Below are 22,149 nucleotides of genomic sequence, written 5' to 3'. Positions count from 1 at the left end.
GAACAGGTCGATCTGGGGTGTGCCCCACCGTCGGAAGAGGCGATCCACTACATCCTGCCGTAGCTCCCACTCGTGGCACGAGCGCAGCTCCCTGCTGAGTGAGTCGGCAATGGTGTTTTTTATCCCTGCCAGATGAAACGGCACCAGAAACATCCTTTGGGCGACGGCCCAATGCCACAGGTCCTGCGCCTCCTTGGACAGTGCTGGGGACCTGGTTCCGCCCTGTTTCCTGATGTAAAACATGGTGGTGGTGTTGTCGGTGAAGATCCTCACCACCTTGCCCTTGAGGGACGGAAGGAAGGACCTGAGGGCCCAAAACACTGCATGGAGCTCCAGGACGTTGATATGTAGGGACTTCTCCGTCGGGAGCCAAAGGCCTCTTGCGTGCAGATTTTCGGTGTGCGCTCCCCACCCTTCCAGGGAGGCATCCGTGGTCACTGTCTCCTGGTGGGCTGGGGTCTGGAAGTCCATGCCCGCCGTCAGATGCGCGCGGGTGCCCCACCACCGGATCGCTCGTCGGAAACTCTCGTCGAGTGTGATCCTTTCCTCGAAGCTGCCCGTCGTTTGGATCCAGCGCGCGTCCAGGAACTCCTGCAACGGGCGCATCCGGAGCCTGCACATGGGAATGAGGTAGATGCAGGAAGACATCATTCCGAGGAGGGACTTGATGGACCTCACCTTGGCCGCGTCGGCCACCAACATCCGCTGCACCTTGCCCAGGATGGTCCTGGTCCTCTCCTCCGACGGGGAGGCCAGAAGGGACACTGTGTTGAGCCTCGCTCCCAGAAACAGAGCGTCTTGCGCGGGTACCAGGTGGGATTTGGCGTAGTTCACGGAGAATCCCAGGTCCGTGAGAAGTTGGACGGTCCTTGCCGTGTGAACCACGGCGAGCTCCCTCGTCTTGGCTCGGATGAGCCAGTCGTCCAGGTAGGGGTAGACGTGGATCCCCTCGCGGCGCAGCTGCGCCGCCACCGGTGCCAGGCACTTGGTGAACACCCTGGGTGCCGACCGTAGTCCGAAGGGGAGGGCTTTGAACTGGTAATGACGCCCTTGGACCACAAACCTGAGGAATTTTCGGTGCCCCTTTAGGATGGGAATATGGAAGTAGGCATCCTCCAAATCCAACGACGACAGGAAGTCTCCTTCCTCCAGCTGACCCAGGACGTGCTGGAGGGTGACCATCCGGAACTTCTGCGCCTTGATGAACTTGTTCAGACGTCGCAGGTCCAGGATGGGGCGCCATCCCCCCGTCTTCTTCTTCACGAGGAAGTATCTCGAGTAAACTCCGGAGCCCCGAAGCCTCTTTGGGACGAGTTCGATGGCGCCCTTACTGAGCATCGCCTTTACCTCCAGGAGAAGTTGAGGGACGTGAAGTTCTTTCCTGGCCACGGGGGGACGCGCGGACACCTTCTTTGAAACTCGAGCGCGTGGCCCCGGGCCAAGGCGTCCAGCACCCAACGGTCGGTGGAGATGGACTCCCACACGCTGACGAAGCTCGCCAGCCGGCCTCCCACCGGGGTGCCTCGGTGGGGGCCCGACCCCACGGCCGGTTCAATCCTGCTTCGACGAGGCTTTGCCGCCTTGACCTCCTTGGCGACGACGGCGGAGTCCGCCAGACTTGCCTCGTCCTCTGTAGGCCTCCTGAGACGACGAGCGGGCCGCTTGACGGTAGGTGGAGAAACCGCCGCCGGAACCTTTGGAGGCGCCCTTGCCTCTGCTGCTCCAAAAGGGCGTCCGTCGTTGTTGCAGAACTCCAAGGGCCCGGGCCGTCTCGGTGTCCGCTTTAATGGCCAGAAGGGAATCGTCCACTGTTTTCCCAAACAGGTTGTTCCCATCGAAGGTCATGTCCAGGACTCTGGTCTGAACGTCTTGACGGAAGTCCGTAGCCTTGAGCCATCCACGCCGCCTAAGGCAAACGCCGTTGCCCAACTGGCGGAACCCAGTGTCGGCGATGTCCGTCGCAACGGTAATGGCGTGGTCCGAAGCCACCTCACCTTCCTGTAGGATCTCCAGGGCCTCTGCCCTCTTGTCGTCCGGCAAGAAGTCCAGCAGGGGAGCCAGTTTGTACCAGAGCTCCCTGTCGTAGCGGGCCACGATAGCCAAGGCGTTGGCCGCTTTAATCGTCGTCGCTGCAGACGAGATGACTCTGCGTCCCATAGCGTCCAATTTCTTTCCCTCGCCGTCCGGTGGGGAAGTCGATGTGGAGGCCGCACCCCCCCCCGCTTTCTTCCTGGCCGCCGCGGAGACGACGGAGTCCGGGGTAGGCTGCGCCCGGAGGCACAGGGGGGCCGTGTCCGGGACCCGGTACTTCTTCTCGTACCGGTCTCTTCTAGCTGGCGTCGTGGAAGGGTTCTTGAGGAGGGTGAGGCCCTCATCCCAAATGTCGTCCAATAGAGGCACTGCGAGGACCGTCTTCCTCTTGGCCTCGCGCCGCTGATAAAGGAAACCTTCCTTCTTCTTCTCCTCAGGGCAGAGTTGGAAAAGCTTGGATGCCCTGGTGATCATGGAGTGGAACGATCCAATCTCGTCGGGCGGAGAAGCCCTGGTGGGAGGCGACGACGGTACATCCTCGTCGTATACCTCGTCGTCCGTACCCGCCGCTGTCGTGTCAGTCCCCGTATCATCCCCTCGGGTGGACGGGGAGGAGGGCTGGAAGGGGCGCGACGGCTGAAAAGGAGGTGGAGGGTGGATCCTTCTTTTCTTGGTAGGGGGAACACCAGAAGGTCCCGGTTCTGGGTCCCCCGACGGGAGAGGTTCCGTCGGCAAAGGTAGTCTCGTCCTTATCTCTGAGCATAAGGACTGTATAGCCAACAAAATGGCCGCCGAGTTGTCTCGCGGCGCTGGCAGAGGGGAATCCGACAGGCGATCAGGGGCCCCGTCGGTACCCTCGACGATGTCGTCGTCACCTGCGTCGGGATCCATCCCGACGGGCCGGTCTTCTTCCACGCCGAGGCCGTGGCTTAAGACCTCGACCAGCTCCTCCTCGGAGGTTGAGGCCGAATCTATGACGACGCCCTGCCCCCCCTTTTTCTTCCCCACGGGGGATTTCACGGGGGTCCTATCGATGGGCACAAAAGAGGACTCCCTCCGAGGTGGCAGGGAGACTCTGAGCCCCGAGGTCGCCACCACTGGTGTAGCCTCCACAGGCTGAGCCAGGGCCGCCGCGACAGTTTCGATAGAGGGCTTGGCCGGATGGATTAAGGCCTTCACCACCTTAGGTGCGCTCACCGCCTTATCCTTGAGGGGGGGACACTGCCTCGCTCCCCCTCCGCCTTTGAGCTCGACCGGGGCCTCTCCAGGAGCTTCGCCGGGTGCTCGGCCTTCCTCTTACCCGACCCAGAGCGTTGGCTCGTGGTTGATGGTGCCGGGGAGGGTGCACCCTGCCTGGCGCCCATAGAGCCCGACCGTTCGGCGCTCCCGGTGCCAGCGGACTCACGGTGCTTGGCCTTATGTTGGACCCCCGTCGCCGGGGCGTCCTCAAAGGTCTTAGAAGACCGCTCGGATTTCTTCCTCTTCTTCTCGCCGGACGGGCTCTTCCCTTCTAGCCAGTTGGCGAGGCGTTGATGGCGGTCCTTCATGGTCCGCTCCGACATGTTGCTGCAAAACGCACAGTCCTTCTCCACGTGCGTCTTGTCCTCATGTAGGCAGTAAAGACAAAAAGAGTGTTCGTCCTCCTTGAAGACGTTCTGCAGCTGGCATCCAGGGCAGACCCTGAACAGCTTTCCGGGCGTCGAGCTTCCCTTCTCCTGGGCCATGACCGGGCCTGAGAAACTTCTGGAGTCCTCCAAAAGCGTAGCTCGACGAAATCTTCACCCTTGAGGGGCGCAGACGAATCCGACACGGGTCCCCGTTGATCGGATGGAGAGTCGGTGGAGCTTGAGGCTCTTTTGACCGAAAAAACGAAGTTTTTGAGAAAAAACGTGAAAAAAATAGCACTAACGCTCGAGAGCAATAGCACGAGGATCCCAACACATGAACGTGCAGTAAAAATCTGAAGATGGCTGCCAGAGGCGGGGCTTAGGTAGAGGGCAGTCATTGGCTGTGGTCAGTATCACGCAGAGATCAGTGATTGGTTATTACTACGAAAGACAGATCAGAAACGAAACTGATACTGGTTTTTTCTTTACCGAGGATTCCCAGCCTGACGACGGGGAATATTCATGAGCATGTGAATCCATGCCAGACCCCATGCTGGAGAATAATGTTTACAATTAACTATCGCCTGGTGGCAGGATACTCTTGAAATATAAGCCACACCTAGGTTTGGTAGAGGGCTGGTAAGTCACATAATTATTAAAGCCACATCTGATTTGTAGCATACCAGTGCCAATCCTGTGAGTTCAGGCCAGCTATGAGAGGATATCTGGATTTCAGGCATTGACTGCATTCCAGCGATTGAGACAAAAGGCGGATGCCTGTTTCTGTTTACTCTCTGGGAGGTTTGGTAACTCCTCCATGCCAGGCCCAGCAGCTCACATCAGGCGATCTCTTGAGAGTCCGGCTTCAAAGAAGCACTTTCATATCTAAGGCCGAACTCACAATAAGGGGTGGCACACCAGAGGACATTTGAAGCTGCAGGCTTGGGAAAGGGTGAGTTAGGCCATTTAGAAAGCACAAGTGGCCTTGAGGAAGGGTTCATCCATCTAACCTTTCAGTGGAATTCTCTCCTTCCTGTCTCCTCAACATTCTGCTGAACATGGTACTCTGGATGACATCCGGAGGGAAGGGACATTTATCTCGAGGACAGGGAGAGGACCACTTAAAGCAGTCTGTTTCTGAACTGAAACTAGCTCTTGGACAATCGTGCCCTGAGCTTCAAGACCACTTCAGACAGCAGGGCTGCAAGTCAGTATAGGGGCAGTTGAGGGTGTGGCAGTCGTGCCGTCCATGTGCTTTGTGTGTGAGCAGGCAGTTCTCACTCTTGTAAAATAACTCAATTACATCCTTTGCGGTCTCTTCATCTTGCACATCTTTCATTAATTGAGTATACAGCAGGGTTGGTGCTCGCCCAGTTTATTTTCCTGGTTGACCCAGATTATTGATCTGATCCCTTAGTTCATCATTCATATATTTTGAACCCCTAATCTTGAAGGCCGTCTGTCTTTCTGATGCCTCTTCATACCAGTCTCAATTAGCCCTACTCTTATGGATTTATTTCCTCCTTTTTTGTTTCTAATGTACACTTTATGTTGGCCAAGCGGTCGATATGAAAGGTTGATTCTAGTAGGACCATGTTATGCTAGTTCTCCCACATGAGATTGTGCAATTAGTATGCATATTTGCACATTCTGCTATTGTATTTGGCATACATATTGAAGAGGGGTCCCAGGAATGCCCCTCCTCACCCCCTGGTACATGACGGGACGAAGAGCCAGGAACGCTCAATTCGCCCATGGTATTTTGGACGAACACCAAGTGCACCACTGACTGACACGTACACAGAAAGGTACCACTCAGCCAGCCATACAGACCAAATCTAGTGCATATCCTTTCAGGAACAGGGGACACAACAGAGGTTGTGGATCGGAATACCCTAATGGACAGTCTTGATTAAGAACAAAGCAACCATTGTGCTGATGTCATTAGTGACACCACGACATAGCAACATTAGTCATGAAGCAAACTCGCAGCCCTGCACCGCATTACATGAACACACATTCGCATACACAAAGAACATGCTTACACAGTACTATAGATATAGGACAGCTATATATACATACTGTGAAAGATTTTATTATTTTTCTCATTAGCCAAATAGAGTAACGCAGAAACGCAAGGCAACAAGTGTGATGCTGGAAATGCATCGGAGGGACAGGGCCTCTGTATCCTTGTCCTTTACTGCCTTTTTATCGTGTGTTCTGTTGTGTTTTCCGCGCAGGAGTTCATGTGGGACTCCTGGCGGTGCAGCTCTCTCTCTTTTGGTTTGGTGAACAGACCCATGGGATACCCTTACGGCACCAATGGGTGGGGGTACAACCCTGTGCCCCTAGTGTATGTTTCTGGGAACCTGGGGTGGCCTGCAGAGCAGAGTATGGGCTGGTGGCAGCTCCATGCTGAATTTGACAGGTGCGCTGTGTATCCTCCATTTTGGGATATCCAGGCTCTGCCATTGGAATCAGTTGATTCCTGATGGAAAACAAGATGGCCCCTGTGGCCTCTTGCTTTCTATTGCCCGTTAACTTGTTTTCCCAAAGTCCTGGGAAGCCCTGACTCTGTCCCTTCCCCCCCGACTGGCTGTTGGGTGGAATTTCTATATATGGTGTTGTTGTGAAGTCCAGTCCAGACTGACTGGAGCCTTCCCAGTGACTGCATGTTGTGGTTACGCCCTGTGGGTGGGACCTGGGTGAATGGAGTGTGTGACCAATATGCACTTCTTGTTGTGGCTGTCTGGCTTCTGGTATGAGAGACAAAGACTGAGACAGCCCTGCCCGAAACTGGCCTGAATGCAGTGTGTAGTGTTGAATGGCTGGGTACTTGTCCCAATCCACATTCCTTGTTGTGAGTGTCTGAGAGGGAGGAGGATGGCCTGAATGCACTGTGTGCCTGATTGGCTGACTGACTGCATGAATGCCCTTCTGTGTGATTGGCTGCTGAGAGTGACCCATCAGTGTGGATGAGAGACAAGATAGTATATCTGGGGAGCTCTCACCACTGGAAATTGTTCAGAAGCTGTGTCTACACTTTAAGAGTAACTGGAACTGCTGATCCTCGACGCCCAGCTGGTAGAAGAAGACTTGCTGTTGCATTTGCTTCGACCTGATCTGTAAGCTGCCGAACTCGTCAAGGACTGATCCGAGAGAGGACCTGGTAAGGTGCCCTCTTCCCGTGCTCCGAGGGACCATCGAGCACCGCTAACCTTCGCCGAAGCTCCCTGAAGTTAGACCCTCGAAAGGCTGACGACCCGAGATGGGACCGCTGAGGAGAACGAAGCAAAGCACCCGGACTTCGCCGCTGTCGAAGTCTATTGCTGTCGACCAGGATTCGCAGGTTTGTGTAACCGCTGGAGGCCCGTCGAAGTTGTGTTGCCCAGCCGTGGGGACCACATGACGCTGTGCCGCCGACGACCGGAGCCGCCCACTCCTTTGCCTAAGAACATTTGAATCCAAGGACTCCTTTGTCCGCAACGTCGACCGCTTTGTCCCGCCGCAGAAAGTCGAGTACGATCAACGCGGAAAGGAGAATCCGCCGGTGGGTTTCCCGCCACCTGAAGGCCACAACGACTTTGACGGCTCAACGCCCTTGCTGGGCCACAATTCTTCTGAAACTCTTTGCGGTCCTGAACAATCCATCGCCGAGGTGCCCCGCACACCTCATCCTCGCAGGACGTCGCAGACGAGCACCGCCTGGATCGACGTCGGGGTCTCGGCACCCTTGAACTTCTCATCAACGCCAAGTTCACCATCTTCGACGCCTCTCGACGATCCGTGGCTCCTGCTTTAAAAGGGAGTCACTCAAGAAGGATCCTTCGACGCGTCTTCGAAGAACTCTACTCCACCATGTACATTGGGGGGGGGGTAAAACATTAATAGGAGGAAATAAGACTAGTGAACAATATATGGACTGGGCTTGTGCTATATATCTTTATTTTACAGGTTGCCCAGGTGGGGGGGGGGCGGAGAATCTCCACACAGAACTGTACCTAGTGGTAGGGGCCAGTATTCTGCCTACCGTTTCAACCATCTTGCTTTCCTTCCTATCTCTATTGCTGGTTTCCGCGTTATTGGTCTATGTGACATTTTGACCGTACAGTTGATGCACTTTATTGAGATTCGATAACACTGGTGGTATCACTTTAGAATTGTATATATTTATCATTGTTGATTTCCGAGTACAAAGTGCGCTATTGTGATCGTGCACATACCTTTGAATATTAATTATATAAAGACTGTTTTCAGTAATACAGTGGGCGGACATTCCTTTGTGGGGGTTCGGGGACTACGCTGTACTTAAGAACCAGCCTGCATCACCTCCTGAGAAGCTAGGCCTTGATTGCTCGACCAAGTTACCAATAATAGAGAATCTTGGCTGGGATCCTCTGTGCCTCTCCTCTACCATATAGAGAGCGGAAGTACAGACACCCCCCTCCAGTCTTTACAACAAGAGATCCTGAGCAAGCTTGAAGATGCTTATAGCAATAAATCCTATGGGACTACATGAGTATATATGGAGCATGATAGAACCATGTGTAACTAATTTATAGGAAACCTAGCATAACATGAACATGTAGAAACTGCATTACAAGTCTAAAGAAAATTACAGGAGGCCTCAAGCCACAAAACGAAGGCAAAAGCAGCAGGAATGGGCTGTGAGAAGCATGAACCAAGTTCACAGCCAAGGTCAGCGATAAACGAGTCGAATTCCAAACTCTAGACGACACGGGACAAGCTGCAGAAAAAGGGAATACGTCCTCATAATTGCAGACTCAAGAGCTCGATTTTGTGGTCCAAACCAGACAATGGGCACTCACCCGGGGTGGGAAAGCAAGCCGATCCGAGCTGCCCAGGCGACGAGTGAAACAAATGCTGCAACATGGAGACGCACTCTCACAGGCAAAGGTGGTATACTACCAGTTACAATTCAGACACATAGGACCTGATTTACATAGCATTTTCCAATGGGATTCTGCCATTATAAAATGCTTCTGTGAATCAGGACCAAAGTTGTTTCACATCACTTTGAAGAAGTGGACTGAGAGCGGAGAACTGAGTCGGGTCCCAGGACTGGGGAGACCAACTCCAGCCAATCTTGAGACAGAAACCTACTGGGTGGATTGCAAAGGGGCAAGAGCCAATGGTAAGCCCACTACTCTGCAACAATGTAATAGATACTTGGGGATGGGGCAGGTCCGCCACCTGACATGCAAGGACCAGTAGAATAACCTCTATAGGGGTTTACTATAGGGGTTACCACTCTCGGTACTCAATACATACCTGGGGTAGGTTTTTCAGGGAAGGGCCCAGGTGATGATGTAATATCACAACAAAATTGGGAAGCACGCATTGTAAAGTTGAGATGTACTGGAGAATCCTTATTGTCTTGTATGATCCCTGTTGGTTTTTGCAATAAATCACAGTTCGAACTTGCCGTTGGCTGAGTCGTCCGTTTATTCTGGGTAAGGGTGTTGGGCCCTTGGGAGTCAGATGGACCCGCAGACGACTCCTGCCATACCTAGAAACCATCCCAACAATATGATGCACCGGTAAGGTCCTAGGTGGTATGAGGACTTCTTTACACCGTTCTGTACCCATGTTGTATTATTCTTTCTGTACTTCACCCTACATAATAATCATTACATCATGGCCCACCATTCCACACCTACTTCCAAACACACTCATACAAAAAGCAAACTCCTCTTTTCTGTGGCACTGAGACAGGAGGGGATTCAGGTAGCAACTATTCTGCTGTGTGGTCCTGAAGAGGCTAAAAAAACTCATACTCTACTCATTTGCAGTTACCAGATTTAGTTCCAGTTTACAAGACAAACATTTAACCTGAGGGAACATTTAATTTTTACTAGACCTAGACAATATAATATTAGGAGGATAGCTCAGCAGCAACTTGCTCGCCTTGGAAACAAGATGACATGGAGCGACACAGGTTAAATCCCCGGCCCGCGCTTAGAAACCTCTGGGTATTAAGCGCGTTATAAATAACCTATCATATCATATCATATGACATCTTTATCCAGACATGGCCTTCTCCTGATTATTTTAGTATACCTGTTTACGTTTGCCCGAATACAACACTTCTACGTTGACTTGTTCTCCAATCTTGACTCAAATCTCCCTTCTGTACTCATTCTCCCCGATCTATTCTCTGCTCTTCATACGGTCAACCATGCACTCTTTTTCCCCACTTAAGGAGTCCTCCTGTACTAAGCCCCGCCCACCTGGTACCTTCTTGCTTGCCGCTCTTTTTCCCTACTTAAGGATCCCTCCAGCCTCTTTTCCTTTGCACATGGGGAGCAGGTGCAAGTGGATCTAGGTCACCTGGCCTAAGCCCCGCCCACCTGGTGCCTTCCTGGTTGCTGCTCTTTTTTCCTACTTAAGGAGCCCTCCAGCCTCTTTTCCCTTGCAGATGTGGAGCAGGTGCAAGTGGATCTAGGTCACCAGGCCTATGCCCCGCCCACCTGGTGTCTTCCTGGTTGCCGCTCTTTTTCCCTACTTCAGTAGCCGTCCTGGCCTAAGCCCCGCCCACCTGGTGCCTTCCTGGTTGCCGCTCTTTTTCCCTACTTAAGGAGCCCTCCTGGCCCAAGCTCCACCCATCTGATGCCTTCCTGCTTGCCGCTCTTTTTCCCTACTTAAGGAGCCCTCCAGCTTCTTTTCCTTTGCAGATGGAGAGCAGGTGCAAATGGATTTAGGTCACCTGGACTAAACCCCACTCACCTGGTGCCTTCTTGGTTGCTGCTCGTTTTCCCTACTTAAGGAGCCCTCCAGCCTCTTTTCCTTTGCAGATGGGGAGCAGGGGCAAGTGGATCTAGGTCACCTGGCCTAAGCACCACCCACCGTCTTAGCCCTGCCTCTTACTTTCTACTCTTAACTCTTAGATCAAGGGCGTCTCTCGCCCAGATGTCTGAAGCTAAGGGCAGACCATGAAAAAGGCAATTCCTGTTCGGACCAGGAGGACCCAGTACCCAAACCCCTGGCCAGACAGCAGGTAAGCATGCACCAACATGTGTTTACTCCCTCTGTCCCCACAGGCCATCCCCACCATCATCAGGCAATGCCAATGTCAATTTCTCCGGTGCTGGGGCTCTGTGGCACAGTAAATTGTGCATTTGTAAAAGTTGTATTCTCGCGCTGCAGCGTGTGTGTGTGCAGTTCGCTCGCAGCGGCGCCTCCCTGACTGTGTGGTCCCTCGCAACTTACTATCGTGTGTGCCTTCTCCAGCCTCCTGCACCCATGCGCCCCCTTTGCTCTTCCTCATTGACTGCCCTGTTTTGCATTGTATTACTTTGTGTTCTGCTGCATTCTTCCTTCCTCTAGGTTTACATTTGTCGACTGCTTTGTTCTTTTGTATATTGTTCTGCTGTGCTCCACCCTCCTCTAGGTAGTCCCTTTTTTTAAAATGTTTACTTATTTTAACATAGTGCAGAATACATTCCTTAAAATCATACATCTTATACGGTTACAGTTTGTGCAACTTCGCGAAGGTATAGTATGTAAATTTACAAACATATCTCAGTCAACATATCTTTTCACATTTACAGTGTTCCTTTTCATCATTGGTCCGGACTTTGGTTACGCAGGTGTTCCTGGAACGGCTCCCAAATGTCCTTAGGTCTGCAGCTTGATGGAACCAATGAGACGTAGGCTTCCTCGCATTAATTGACATATGTAATTTCCCTGACGCACATACCAATTTCTGGAGCACATCCAGACTTCCATCTGTGCAATATACATTGTTTGGCCACCAGGCAGCCCAAGTTGAAGAGGCGTCTCAATTTAATTGTTATTTTCCTGATATCACCAAAGAGGTATTTTGGAAGCGACAAAGTAGGGGGGGCACCCGTGCACACCTGCAGGATGTTGGCAACTTCCTGCCAGAATCGGGCGACCCGAGGGCAGACCCAGTACATGTGGTGTGCGTCGGCAACTACTGCGTTGCATTTGATACAGCTGCCATTCCCCATAGGGGCGAACTTAGTAGTTTTTGCAGGGGTGTAGTGTAATCTATTAAGTATTTTGAATTGGATAAGCCTGTGTTGAGCATTGAGGGACACCTCTTTAGTCAGACCGCACCAGCGGGACCACTGCGCATCATCTACCTGGATAGCCAAATCTGATTCCCATCTCTCTCTAGCCCGCTGTGGTTGGGTCAATGTGCCGTGGCATTTCTTATATAATCTAGAGACCAGTCCTCTGGGACTCCCGCCTCTTACTACCATGCTCAGCACTTCAGCACTTCACACTCTTCAGGTTCATTTGGAAATGAAGGCCAGCGTCCCCTGAATGCTGCTCTCATTCTGTAGTATTGTAGTGCTTTGATGGAGTCAGAGCCCAGTTTTTCAGAGAAATCCGCATACGTGACAAAAGAGCCCTCAGGGAATAGGTCAAAGTGTCCTATCACTATCAGCTGCACCTCCTCAGAGGTATTCTTCCTTTCCTCTCCTTCCCCCAGAAGGAGCACTGGTCATCTGGCTACCCTCTGATTTCGTGCCCGGGTCCCTACCCGCCCAGTTGTACACCCGCACTGCCTCCGGCAACCCTTACCCTTGGGTCTGTATCTGTAACCATAACCATACAGTCCGCCTACCTGCACTTTTGGACACTTGCTGTCTGCACTTACCCTTGCACCTGCCACCTGTTGGCCACACTTGTTATTGTTTTGATCCCATGTACAGCACTGCCCCCTCCCTCTTCCCCTGCACTTGAGCGATCTCATTGTCACTTGGCCTAGTAAGATCGTTGCCTCTGTCCTCCCTCTGTTACCCCTTCCTTGCCTTGTCGCGCCTTGCAACACTTGAGTATAGGCGTGTTACAAATGCCATATCAGATCATATCCTGCTCATATCCTCTGTGACAACCTTGGCATTACTGATCAGGTCCTGGACTGGTTGACCTACTTTCTCACTGAACAACCCCTTCAGGTCCAACTGGGATCTTTCCTCTCTTTTATCTCTCTCTACTTGTGGTGTGCCCCAGGGGTCTAACCTCTCTCCCAGGCTCTTCAACCACTACCTGGCCCCTCTTGCCCACCACATCGCTACTTTCTGCTCCAATTTTCAATGTTATGCGGATGACACTCAGCTCTCTTTCAGGTTCCCTTCAGCCACTTATGCTTCTTCTCTCATACCAGACTGTCAGGCCGCAATTCAGGAATGGTGTGCCACCAATGATCTCTGCCTTAATGCCAGTAAGACGGAGATCCTCCTCATTGGGACAACTGCTCCCTCCTTGCCTGTCCACTCTGGGCCCTCCTCCTGCTCCTTCCTGTGAGACTAAGAACCTTGGTGTCATCTCCAACTCCACCCTCTCCTTCTCTCCTCACATCTCTGACGTCTCTAAGAAGTCAAACTATCAGCTGCACCTCCCCAGATTTATTCTTCCTTTTCTCACTCTCCCCCAGAAGCTCACTGTCTCCAGAGCTTTGGTCCTCTCTAGGCTGGGCTATTGCAACTTCCTCTTTCTAAAACTTCCTGCCTCTTCTCTTCGAGCTTTTCAACTCATCCAGAACAGGACTGCGAGACTTGCCCTTGGCCTGAAGTCCAGGGATCATATCTCTCCAGCTCTGAAATCTCTTTGTGGCTGCAAGAATCAAGTTCAAGACCCTCTGCATTGTCCACAAGGCCTTCTGGGGCCTGGGACCGCTCTATCTCCAACTTCCAAACAATTTCCTTCTCAAGCTCTCCGCTCATCCACCAACTCTCTGAGGGTCAGATGCTTCTCCAAGCAGAGTTGGGGGCAGATCTATCTCCTCGGCTGGGGCCTCCCTCTGGAACAGCCTCCCTGCCTCTTTCAAACTTGAGCAGAACAACCTCTGGTTCCGGAAGCAACTCAAGACCATCCTTTTAATTTTTGCCTTCTCACCTCCTCTCCCCTGTAATGCACCGGACTCCTCCATGCTCTGGTCACCTGGCCACCCTTGGAACCTGGGCCCAGGCTCCTGCATGTCTAGTTACCCTTGCACCGTCTCCGGGTTGCCCAGCACTTAATGGTCTGTATCTGCAACCCTACAGTCCCTTCTCTTTGCACTTATGTGCCACCCGCTGGCTGCACTTGTGAGTTAACTGCCCTTCCCCTTCCTATCCCCTTGGCACTTTTACCCTTCCCTCTTCACCACACTTGCACGCTCTGAATGATGTAAGGCCTAATAAGATCGTAATTTTGTCCTCCCTTTGTTTCCCCCTTCTTGTCTCGTCGCACCTAGAAACACTTGTGTACAGGCGCGTTATAAATGCCACATCATATCATATCATATAATACCTCTACGTCTGGTCCCGCTGCTGGGTAAACCATTGGTTCCTGTGCGGCTGCGAATAAGAACAATTTATGGTCAGCCTCCTCCCGATCACCCCACTGGAGTCCATAATAGGAATCCTTACAACTTAATTGAGGTCAAAGGGGCTTAAGGGAAAGTAGTTCACAAACTGGTGATGCACCCTCATAGCGTGACAGGTCACAACTGATGGGCAAACAGAGCTTACGCAAACATCTTCGGGTAGCAGCAAAGGCAGAGACAGCTTTACTCTCTTGCAAGGCAATCAACAGAGCTTCATGTTTACCCTGCCAGAATAATCCTGCACCAACCTGACCCACCCACCAGACCGCTCCACCTTGTGGGCCACCACTGGTGACTAAAAATGAAACTGATCAGCATTGTTACAAAAACATGCAGTGGATAGATCTAGATAGGAGGCCAGCCTCCACTGTCCAGTCCATAAAGATGGGCAGACAAGTCCATCGTCAACGCACATGTCTCTTACATGTTGATCACATGACCTGAATCATTTTGGAAAGTTCATGCTGAATACCAACCAGGATTCACCATTGTCCTTTTCCGGATGGTAGTCATTTGCCATAGTTCCTACACTAATGCCGTCAGTTCCCATCACGTGACCTGAAAAACGCCCCTAGGACAAAAGACATACATAGCAACTTCCATGTTGCCATTGCGATACGATGTCTCCGTAAAGAAAAAAATGAATAACAAAGAAACACAACATGTGAGAATGAAGTTCTAAACGTTATCATCTGCATCTCGTTTCTCCTTCCAAGATTCACCTTCCCCAGCTCGCTACAAAAGCCAGTGAAACTGGATCACATTGCTCATGCAAGCTAATTGGATTGGTCTATAAATCCATTACTAGCTTTAGTTCCCCTCCCATCAACCTTGTACAGAGGATCTCTTTCTTGCATGTCAATAGCTTTAGTTCCCCTCTCATCAACCTTGCACAGAGGATCTCTTTCTTGCATGTCAATAGCTTTAGTTCCCCTCCCATCAACCTTGCACAGAGGATCTCTTTCTTGCATGTCAATAGCTTTAGTTCCCCTCCCATCAACCTTGTACAGAGGATCTCTTTCTTGCATGTCAATAGCTTTAGTTCCCCTCCCATCAACCTTGTACAGAGGATCTCTTTCTTGCATGTCAATAGCTTTAGTTCCCCTCCCATCAACCTTGTACAGAGGGTCTCTTTCTTGCATGTCAATAGCTTTAGTTCCCCTCCCATCAACCTTGTAAAGAGGATCTATTTGTTGCATGTCAATGCCAGCCCAACTGTAGGCAGATACAAAGAAAAGATAGACTTCTACCTGGCCCCAGCGAAAGAAGAGACGACGAGGGGGACCTCTAAATGAACATGCGTTTTCCTCAGAAGTTGCCCAAGTTCTCGTTATTGAAGGTGGGATGGCACCACTTGATTTGTTTAAAATAAAAAATAAAATCAGTTTGTGAACAATGCCATCTGCACTTATTTCTAACCTACTGTTATCGGTTAAGTCGTTGATGGTGGGGTGTGGGAATTTTCTACAATTTTATATAAAACACTATACATTGCACAAAGCCTTGAACTTTAGCATGGGACATGAGTGGACGGGATACCCAAGAAGCACACATTTCCCTCACACTCCTAAAATGATGAATTTGACAAAGAGGAAGAAGACCCTTGAAAGAAATCGCTTTATCTACTTTTCCTGAAGGCCATTTTCGCAGAATTTCTTTTGCCACATCTTTTACTGCAAACCTATAGATAGGGGTGCGGGTTGTTGGGTTAGGTATAGAGAAAGGGGGGGTGGAGAAGAGTGGTAAGGGAGGGTGCAGGGGGCAATCTTTACAGTAAAAAAGTGTTAAAATCGGCCACAACAATGACATTCGGCAGAAACCCTCGGTAAGTCTTCATAGATCCAAATAAATCATGATGGTCTATAAGTAGGGTCAATTCTAGGGCAGTGCAATCTTATGCCGTTAAGGGCGCCTCCATATGGTGGCGTTAGACTGCCCCTAAAACCAACAAATGTTCTGCCATGGCAAAGCGAAAAACAAAATTATAATTCACTTGGTACACCAAAAATCCTTGTACTGGCACTATCTAAAGCCTAAATTACACTACATCCAAGAGCATTGCATCAGAAAAGAATGCAGAGACACCTTTCTGATGTCTTCCCCTCACCATATTGCATGGGTGCATGTAGACCCCACTTGTCTGCCATTGGGAGTGCAGGCAGCAGGATCACAATTAAGGCTTGAGATCAAGCACTCAGCTGCAAACATTAAGGAGCCCCCCGCAGAGGAAGTGAACCGCCATTATTTTAGAATTTGTGCTTAATACTGTGTCTTTTAGAATCCTGTTTTGTAATTGTGAAGTTGTTTTTTAAAACTTTGATATTGCTAAAAATAATAGTGAAAGTACCTCCTAGTAACTACTTCTTGAGGGAGTTGTTCTTTTCTCTTTTGAGGCAGAACGCTAGCCGCTCTGTAAACAGAAGAGGTTGACGCCACAAACTACATTTCCCATGTTTATTGTAGTTCGTGGGTGAATTTCACTACGGGAGTAAGGGATCAGGATTGACTATCCCTCCCAGGTAAGCTAACATCATGGGTATTATTGAGTTCATGGCCGCTATCCAACAAGCTAGAGACCGCATGGATGCATTATGTTTTCAATGTGCTCCCAGGGAGACAACTAACATCAGTTCCACTTTACTTGAAATATCTCGTGATAAACAGTCACTGTCAGCCTTTCATTATGGTCTCTGACAAGCAGATTATCTACCCTGCTTCTGATCTTGCATCCACCTATATCACTTTAGACCCCCTACTTGGTCCAAAAGACCCCTGTGTAACAACCCACGAGGTGACAGGCACCATGTTAGCTCAAATTAATGGTTCCATGTGTTAAAATCGCAGCAAAAATTACTGTGGTTACAAAATATCGCGGCAAAGATGCTGTGGTTTTGCTGCCACAATCCATGTAAAGGATGCGGGGGACACCCCCGCAACCCCCAGACCCATTATGCCATTTAAGGGGACCGGGGACACCCCCACAACCCCTGCTTCCCTTAAATGGTATAACAGGGTTCACCTTTACCGGGTCAAACCACTGCAGTTTTGCCGCGATTCTTTGTATAGGCGATATTTTTGCTGCGATTTTTATCACTGCATACCAAATTAATTCGGTAATAGAGCCTCTACAGAGCGTCTCATCAGAATGCTCAGAAATTCTAACATCTAGTGTACTTACGCCGACCCATAGGGACAAGCCTATCATTGACAAGCCTACTGAGACTGTCTGCTCCCTCAAATGCATGTTACTAAACACTAGATCTCTTGTAAAGCACGCTACTCGGGTAGAAACCATGATTCAGGACTTAGATCTGGATATATGTGCCCTCACTGAAACCTGGGGCTTTGAGGCAGCAGATCCTATACTGGAGTTAGCCACTCCAGAGGGCCATCACATAATCAGAAAGGACAGAATATCTAGTAGAGGGGGGGGGGGGGTGTGGCCCTCATTATAAAATTTCAGTTTAGAACATGGAATTGTAAGATTGATTCAATACCTGGAACTGAACTTCTCAGGGTTTAACTAGCTGTAAGTGTAGAAACTACTCTGAATATTCTCCTACTATGTAGAGCTCCTTTATTAGATCCCACCTTCGCAGCTACCCTGAATAGCATCCTTTTAGCTTTCCTTAAACCCAAAACTAAATTAGTCTTATTGTGCGATTTCAATTTATGGTTGGGATGTGCTACAGACGCCACAGCCAAAACCATGGAAAATATACTTGATTCTTTAGATCTGTCTCAACATATTAGAGTCCCTACTCACATTAAGGGACACACTCTCGATTGGGTTTCCTCTTTGAACCTGAGCCTTTCTAATAAAGAGGTGAACGCATGTCCCTGGTCAGATCACTTCTGTATTTGTTTTCAAATACAGATGGACTATTTTGAGAGGAGAGATGTTGTACCTAAGCTATCACTTAAGGTACCAAATCGAAGTAAGTTAAATGTTACTCACCTTGCTGACTGGGCGTCCACCCTTAATCAGATCATCGCAATAGACAACTTTGAAGAAATGTCTACCACATTCTCGAACTCTCTCAGTTGAATTACAGAGAAGCTTGCGCCAATTAAAAACAAAACACAACCTTCAGTGGCACGCAATTCATTGTTCAATGAAGAGCTCCCAGCACTCAAAAGTAGAGATCCTGCGAATCTCGAAGCCTATAACAAAGTGTCTGCGGACTACAAACTTGCTATATATTTGGCCAAGAAAGAGTCTTTTAACACCAGGATAATAAAAGCAAAGTCAGACAACCGAGAATTGTTTAAAATCTTAAAAGAGCAGTCGCATACTCCGGGCCCGACGCAAGCCACTATTAATAAAGATGAGGTATGGTGTACGGAAATACAATCTGCCTTATCCAATAAACTTGAGAAAATTAGAGAGGTGATCGAGGAAAAAAAACTCGACATGCCGAAGCAAGTGTTAGAGGACAATTTACACACCATAACTAATAAACCTGGGGAACAAGCCGCCTTCAGCTTTCAGCCTATTTCTGAACAAAAACTGGCCAAGGTCATCTCTAAACTAAAAAGCACTAGCTACTAAGGGGATCCCTGCTCATCTATTATAATTAAAGAGTGCTCTCCAGTCCTCATCCCAGCTCTGACAAAGTTAGTTAATGCGTCCAGATAACATTAAAAACGCTTGAATCACACCTTTACTGAAAAAGCCTAATCTTTGCCCCCTCACTGCATCTAATTATAGGCCAATTACAAACACACCCTTCTTGTTGAAGATCTTGGATAGGGTGGCCTATAATCAGATTTCCATCTTTCTGGAGCAGAATCATGTCTACCATGAGTACCAGACAGGGTTTCGTATGAACCATGGCACTGAGATGGCCTTATTGGCTCTTAAGTCTCATCTACTTCATAAGATGGACGGGGCCCATATATCGCTCCTAATGATTCTAGACTTGTCAGCAGCCTTTGACCTGGTGGATCACGCCATCTTGTCCACCAGGTTAAAGATGAATGTCAACTTTTCTCAAGATGCGGTAGAGTGGGTCAATTCCTTTTTAGAGGGGAAGCAAGTTAGGGTAGCTAGCGATAGTGCTGAAGCAAAACCTACCACGCTCATGTACAGTGTTCCCCAGGGAGCCTGTGTGTCAACTTGCTTTTATAATATCTTTATGATTCCCTTCTTCCAGATGTTGTAAAGAGAAGGGATCATATTTGGAAATTATGCGGACGACACACAGTGCATCATCCCCATATCAGGATCATATGTGGAGGACAAAGGCCGTATTAATTAAATTTATTTTTAAAAATCAGGATTGGATGGTGGTAAATGGCTTAGCTATCAATAGCTCGAAAACCAAGCTTTAACTAATTGGGTCAGAGAATAAACTCGAGAAGCTAGGACCCAGCTACAAGTCATTCTCTATAGAAAGCTGAAAAAAAGATGTCATGAGCAAGGTTAAAACTCTGTGCATTTATTTAGATAAGAACTTGAACATGAAGGCACAGTTGAACAGCCTTGTTTCCTTGGCTTCTTATTTTATGAAGCTATTTCACTGCCTTATACCGTTTGTGTCAGAAACAAATTATGAAACACTGGCAAGGGCCATTATTGGATCGAAGATCGATTATTGCTGTAGTTTTCTGGTCGGTCTGCCATTATCGGATTTTTATCAACTCCAGGTCCTACAGAATGGAGCGGTCAGAGGTGTGAAATGCCTGACAAGAAGAGATCATGTGTTGGATGCAAGCCGAAGTTTACACTGGTTGCCTGTTCAGGCTAGGGTTGCTTTTAGGCTTCTCCTTATTATACACAAAGGTGTACATGGAACTATGCCTACGTACCTCAAAAAAATTATCATTTCAAGAAAAACATCAGAACTCTCAGATCGGACAAAACAAACACTCTAATTGTCCTGCGTTTGAAAACTAAGAAATCGATGGATGCTGCTTTTATATCTGCAGCTCCCAAGAAGTGGAATTCTCTTTCATATATACTAAGGGTTACTGCATCTATCGAGGTTTTTAAGATAGGGCTGAAAACTGCTCTTTTTTCATAGACTGGCATCTTCCATAGCATTTGACTCTGTTCCCTTTTCAGGCTGGGTCCTTGGTCAGTTTTCTTCTTTTTTCTGTTCTGTGTGAGACCTCCTTTGTCTGAGTTTCGTGTTTAAGTGCCCTTAAGCCCTAGGGTACCTGGTGCGCTATATAAATGTTAAACAAACAAACACAGAGCCGTGCAGCTGGAGGCGGCACAATAACCATATGATCAAAAAACACCCTCCACGACCCAGAATGGCGCAAAAATGGTGTACTAACCTCCTCCCACTACCAGGAGCCCGATGCATGAACCCACAAAGGCACAATAACCTGCTGGTCAGAATGTAACAGGATTCAGCACCCAGACAATAGGATATGCAATGAACTGCTGGACAGAATGCTGGCAGCAGGAGCCACTACCCAGCCCCAGCGAGGTTCACTCACCTGCCGATCGGGGTGCAGGCAGCAAGAATAAGGCACCGAGCACTGCTCCTTGCTGGGGTTCTCCACAGTGCAGTTGAAATACATGTTTTGAGACCAGTCCTTGTAGGAGATGCCACCACAGCAGTCAAACTGTAAATTAACACAACACATATTGGGGTCAGAGGGGAGAAAGCATTGCCTGTTCTATAACTTTTACATGGTATGCCTCTGTCTCTCCCTCTCTCCAGTGCCTCCCCACAAAGAAGAGGGGAAAATTGGAACCTCCTTACAAACTTGCAGAGCACACAAACTTCACATGGGCATGGATGGGGTCGTGTTATTGGAAGAGTTGGTCAAAAAGGTATTCGCTCTGGGTTTATTCCATGCAGCCCCTCTGCAAGAAAGAACATGGCATGGTAACCTGTTCTCTGGGAATGTACCCACTCAGAGTCCGCAGGCACATGTTTCAGCTCACTGTACCTTTCACAAAGGAGGAATATACATTTGCATATCAGTCTATGTCCTGCCCACTTGAGCAGTCCAGCACCGAAATGCTAGGCAATCCTCCTTTGAACAAGAGTACCAACAGCAACCCCAGACATATGTTTCGGCCCAGTCGGGCCTCATCAGTGAGGTGGAGCTGTGCCTTTCAGCATAGTGAGCAAGGGGTCCACATGTGGATAACCCTAGGTACCTTAGGGTGAACTTTGGTTGGTTGGTTCCGATCAGTTCACAAAACTGCAGGTAAGAAAGGCAAACATATATCCTCATGGTGGAAAGTGTGCAGTGGTTAGTGAAACTGTGACATTTCACAGGCTTGGACGATCATGGCCTTTTCCAGTTTTTGAAGAATACTAGTCTTATTGCATATATATATATATGTTTTTTTTAGGGATAACTCTGCAAACACTTTACGCTGTGCTGAGAAAAAGGCGGTTGTGCTCTGCTCTGCAACAACGCAGTGATGATTAAGACCTTTCAGGTAACGCCGAGTACTACTGTAGTTTGCACTTACAGACATATTAAAGCAAATGCTGGTTTCTGCCTCACTACTTGGCTTTCAAGCCACTGATTGGACCTGAAAAAGTACTCACCTCTTTCTGCCCGAAGTCGATGAGGTTCTGGAGATCCAAGTCCTCCCGGTAGTGGACAATGGCGTTGTTAATGACCTCACTCACTTTTCCTCGAGCCTGCGAGAGAGGATCAAGAGTCAAGAGCGGGAAAGAAAAGACCAGGATCCAAGACTGACAATGAAAACTGCTCTATTCCAACAAGTCTATGGGGGACTAATTCACCACAGCAAGACCGCTTTCAAGGGACTAGGGTGACACCAACTTTGGAGTTGGAACTCGACCCGGTAGATCCCAACAGTAGAGTGGACACAATCGGCCACTAAACGGGACACCTGAAGAGACCTAACATCTCAGTGTGAATCGGACAACTAGTAGGAACATTTCTAGTGCCCACTCTGCAGACAACCCCAAAACCTCAGATTAAGTCCCCTACTACCAACAAATTCACATTTTTTTTATTTTGTATTTTTTTTTTTTATTTGATTTACAAACCTTTAAAAAGAGAAAATAAGCGATGCGTCAATATTTCCATAAACATTGACGAAAATCATGTTGCATTAAACTTAAAACATATAAATCTTACATAAAAGTAAAACAACTACTTCATAAATTAAGCTTTGTAAAAGGTCCATATTCTAAGGACCGA

General features: G+C 49.0%; 1 protein-coding gene across 1 annotated transcript in view; it reads right to left on the bottom strand.

Annotated features, from left to right (window-relative positions):
* Positions 1 to 22,149, bottom strand: part of TSPAN33 (tetraspanin 33) — a 350,655-nt gene that overhangs the window by 65,749 nt on the left and 262,757 nt on the right. The window contains exons 5-6 of the mRNA XM_069629578.1: positions 21,525 to 21,620; positions 20,452 to 20,580 (exon numbers count right to left, since the gene is read on the bottom strand). Of these exons, the coding sequence (XP_069485679.1) occupies positions 20,452 to 20,580; positions 21,525 to 21,620 (225 nt within the window). The remainder of the gene's footprint in view (positions 1 to 20,451; positions 20,581 to 21,524; positions 21,621 to 22,149) is intronic.

Source organism: Ambystoma mexicanum, chromosome 12 (genome assembly GCF_040938575.1).
Source record: "Ambystoma mexicanum isolate Mex_15411 chromosome 12, UKY_AmexF1_1, whole genome shotgun sequence".
Lineage (NCBI taxonomy): Eukaryota > Metazoa > Chordata > Amphibia > Caudata > Ambystomatidae > Ambystoma > Ambystoma mexicanum.
Note: the sequence above shows the minus strand (reverse complement) of the source record. Positions and strands in the feature narration are given on the sequence as shown.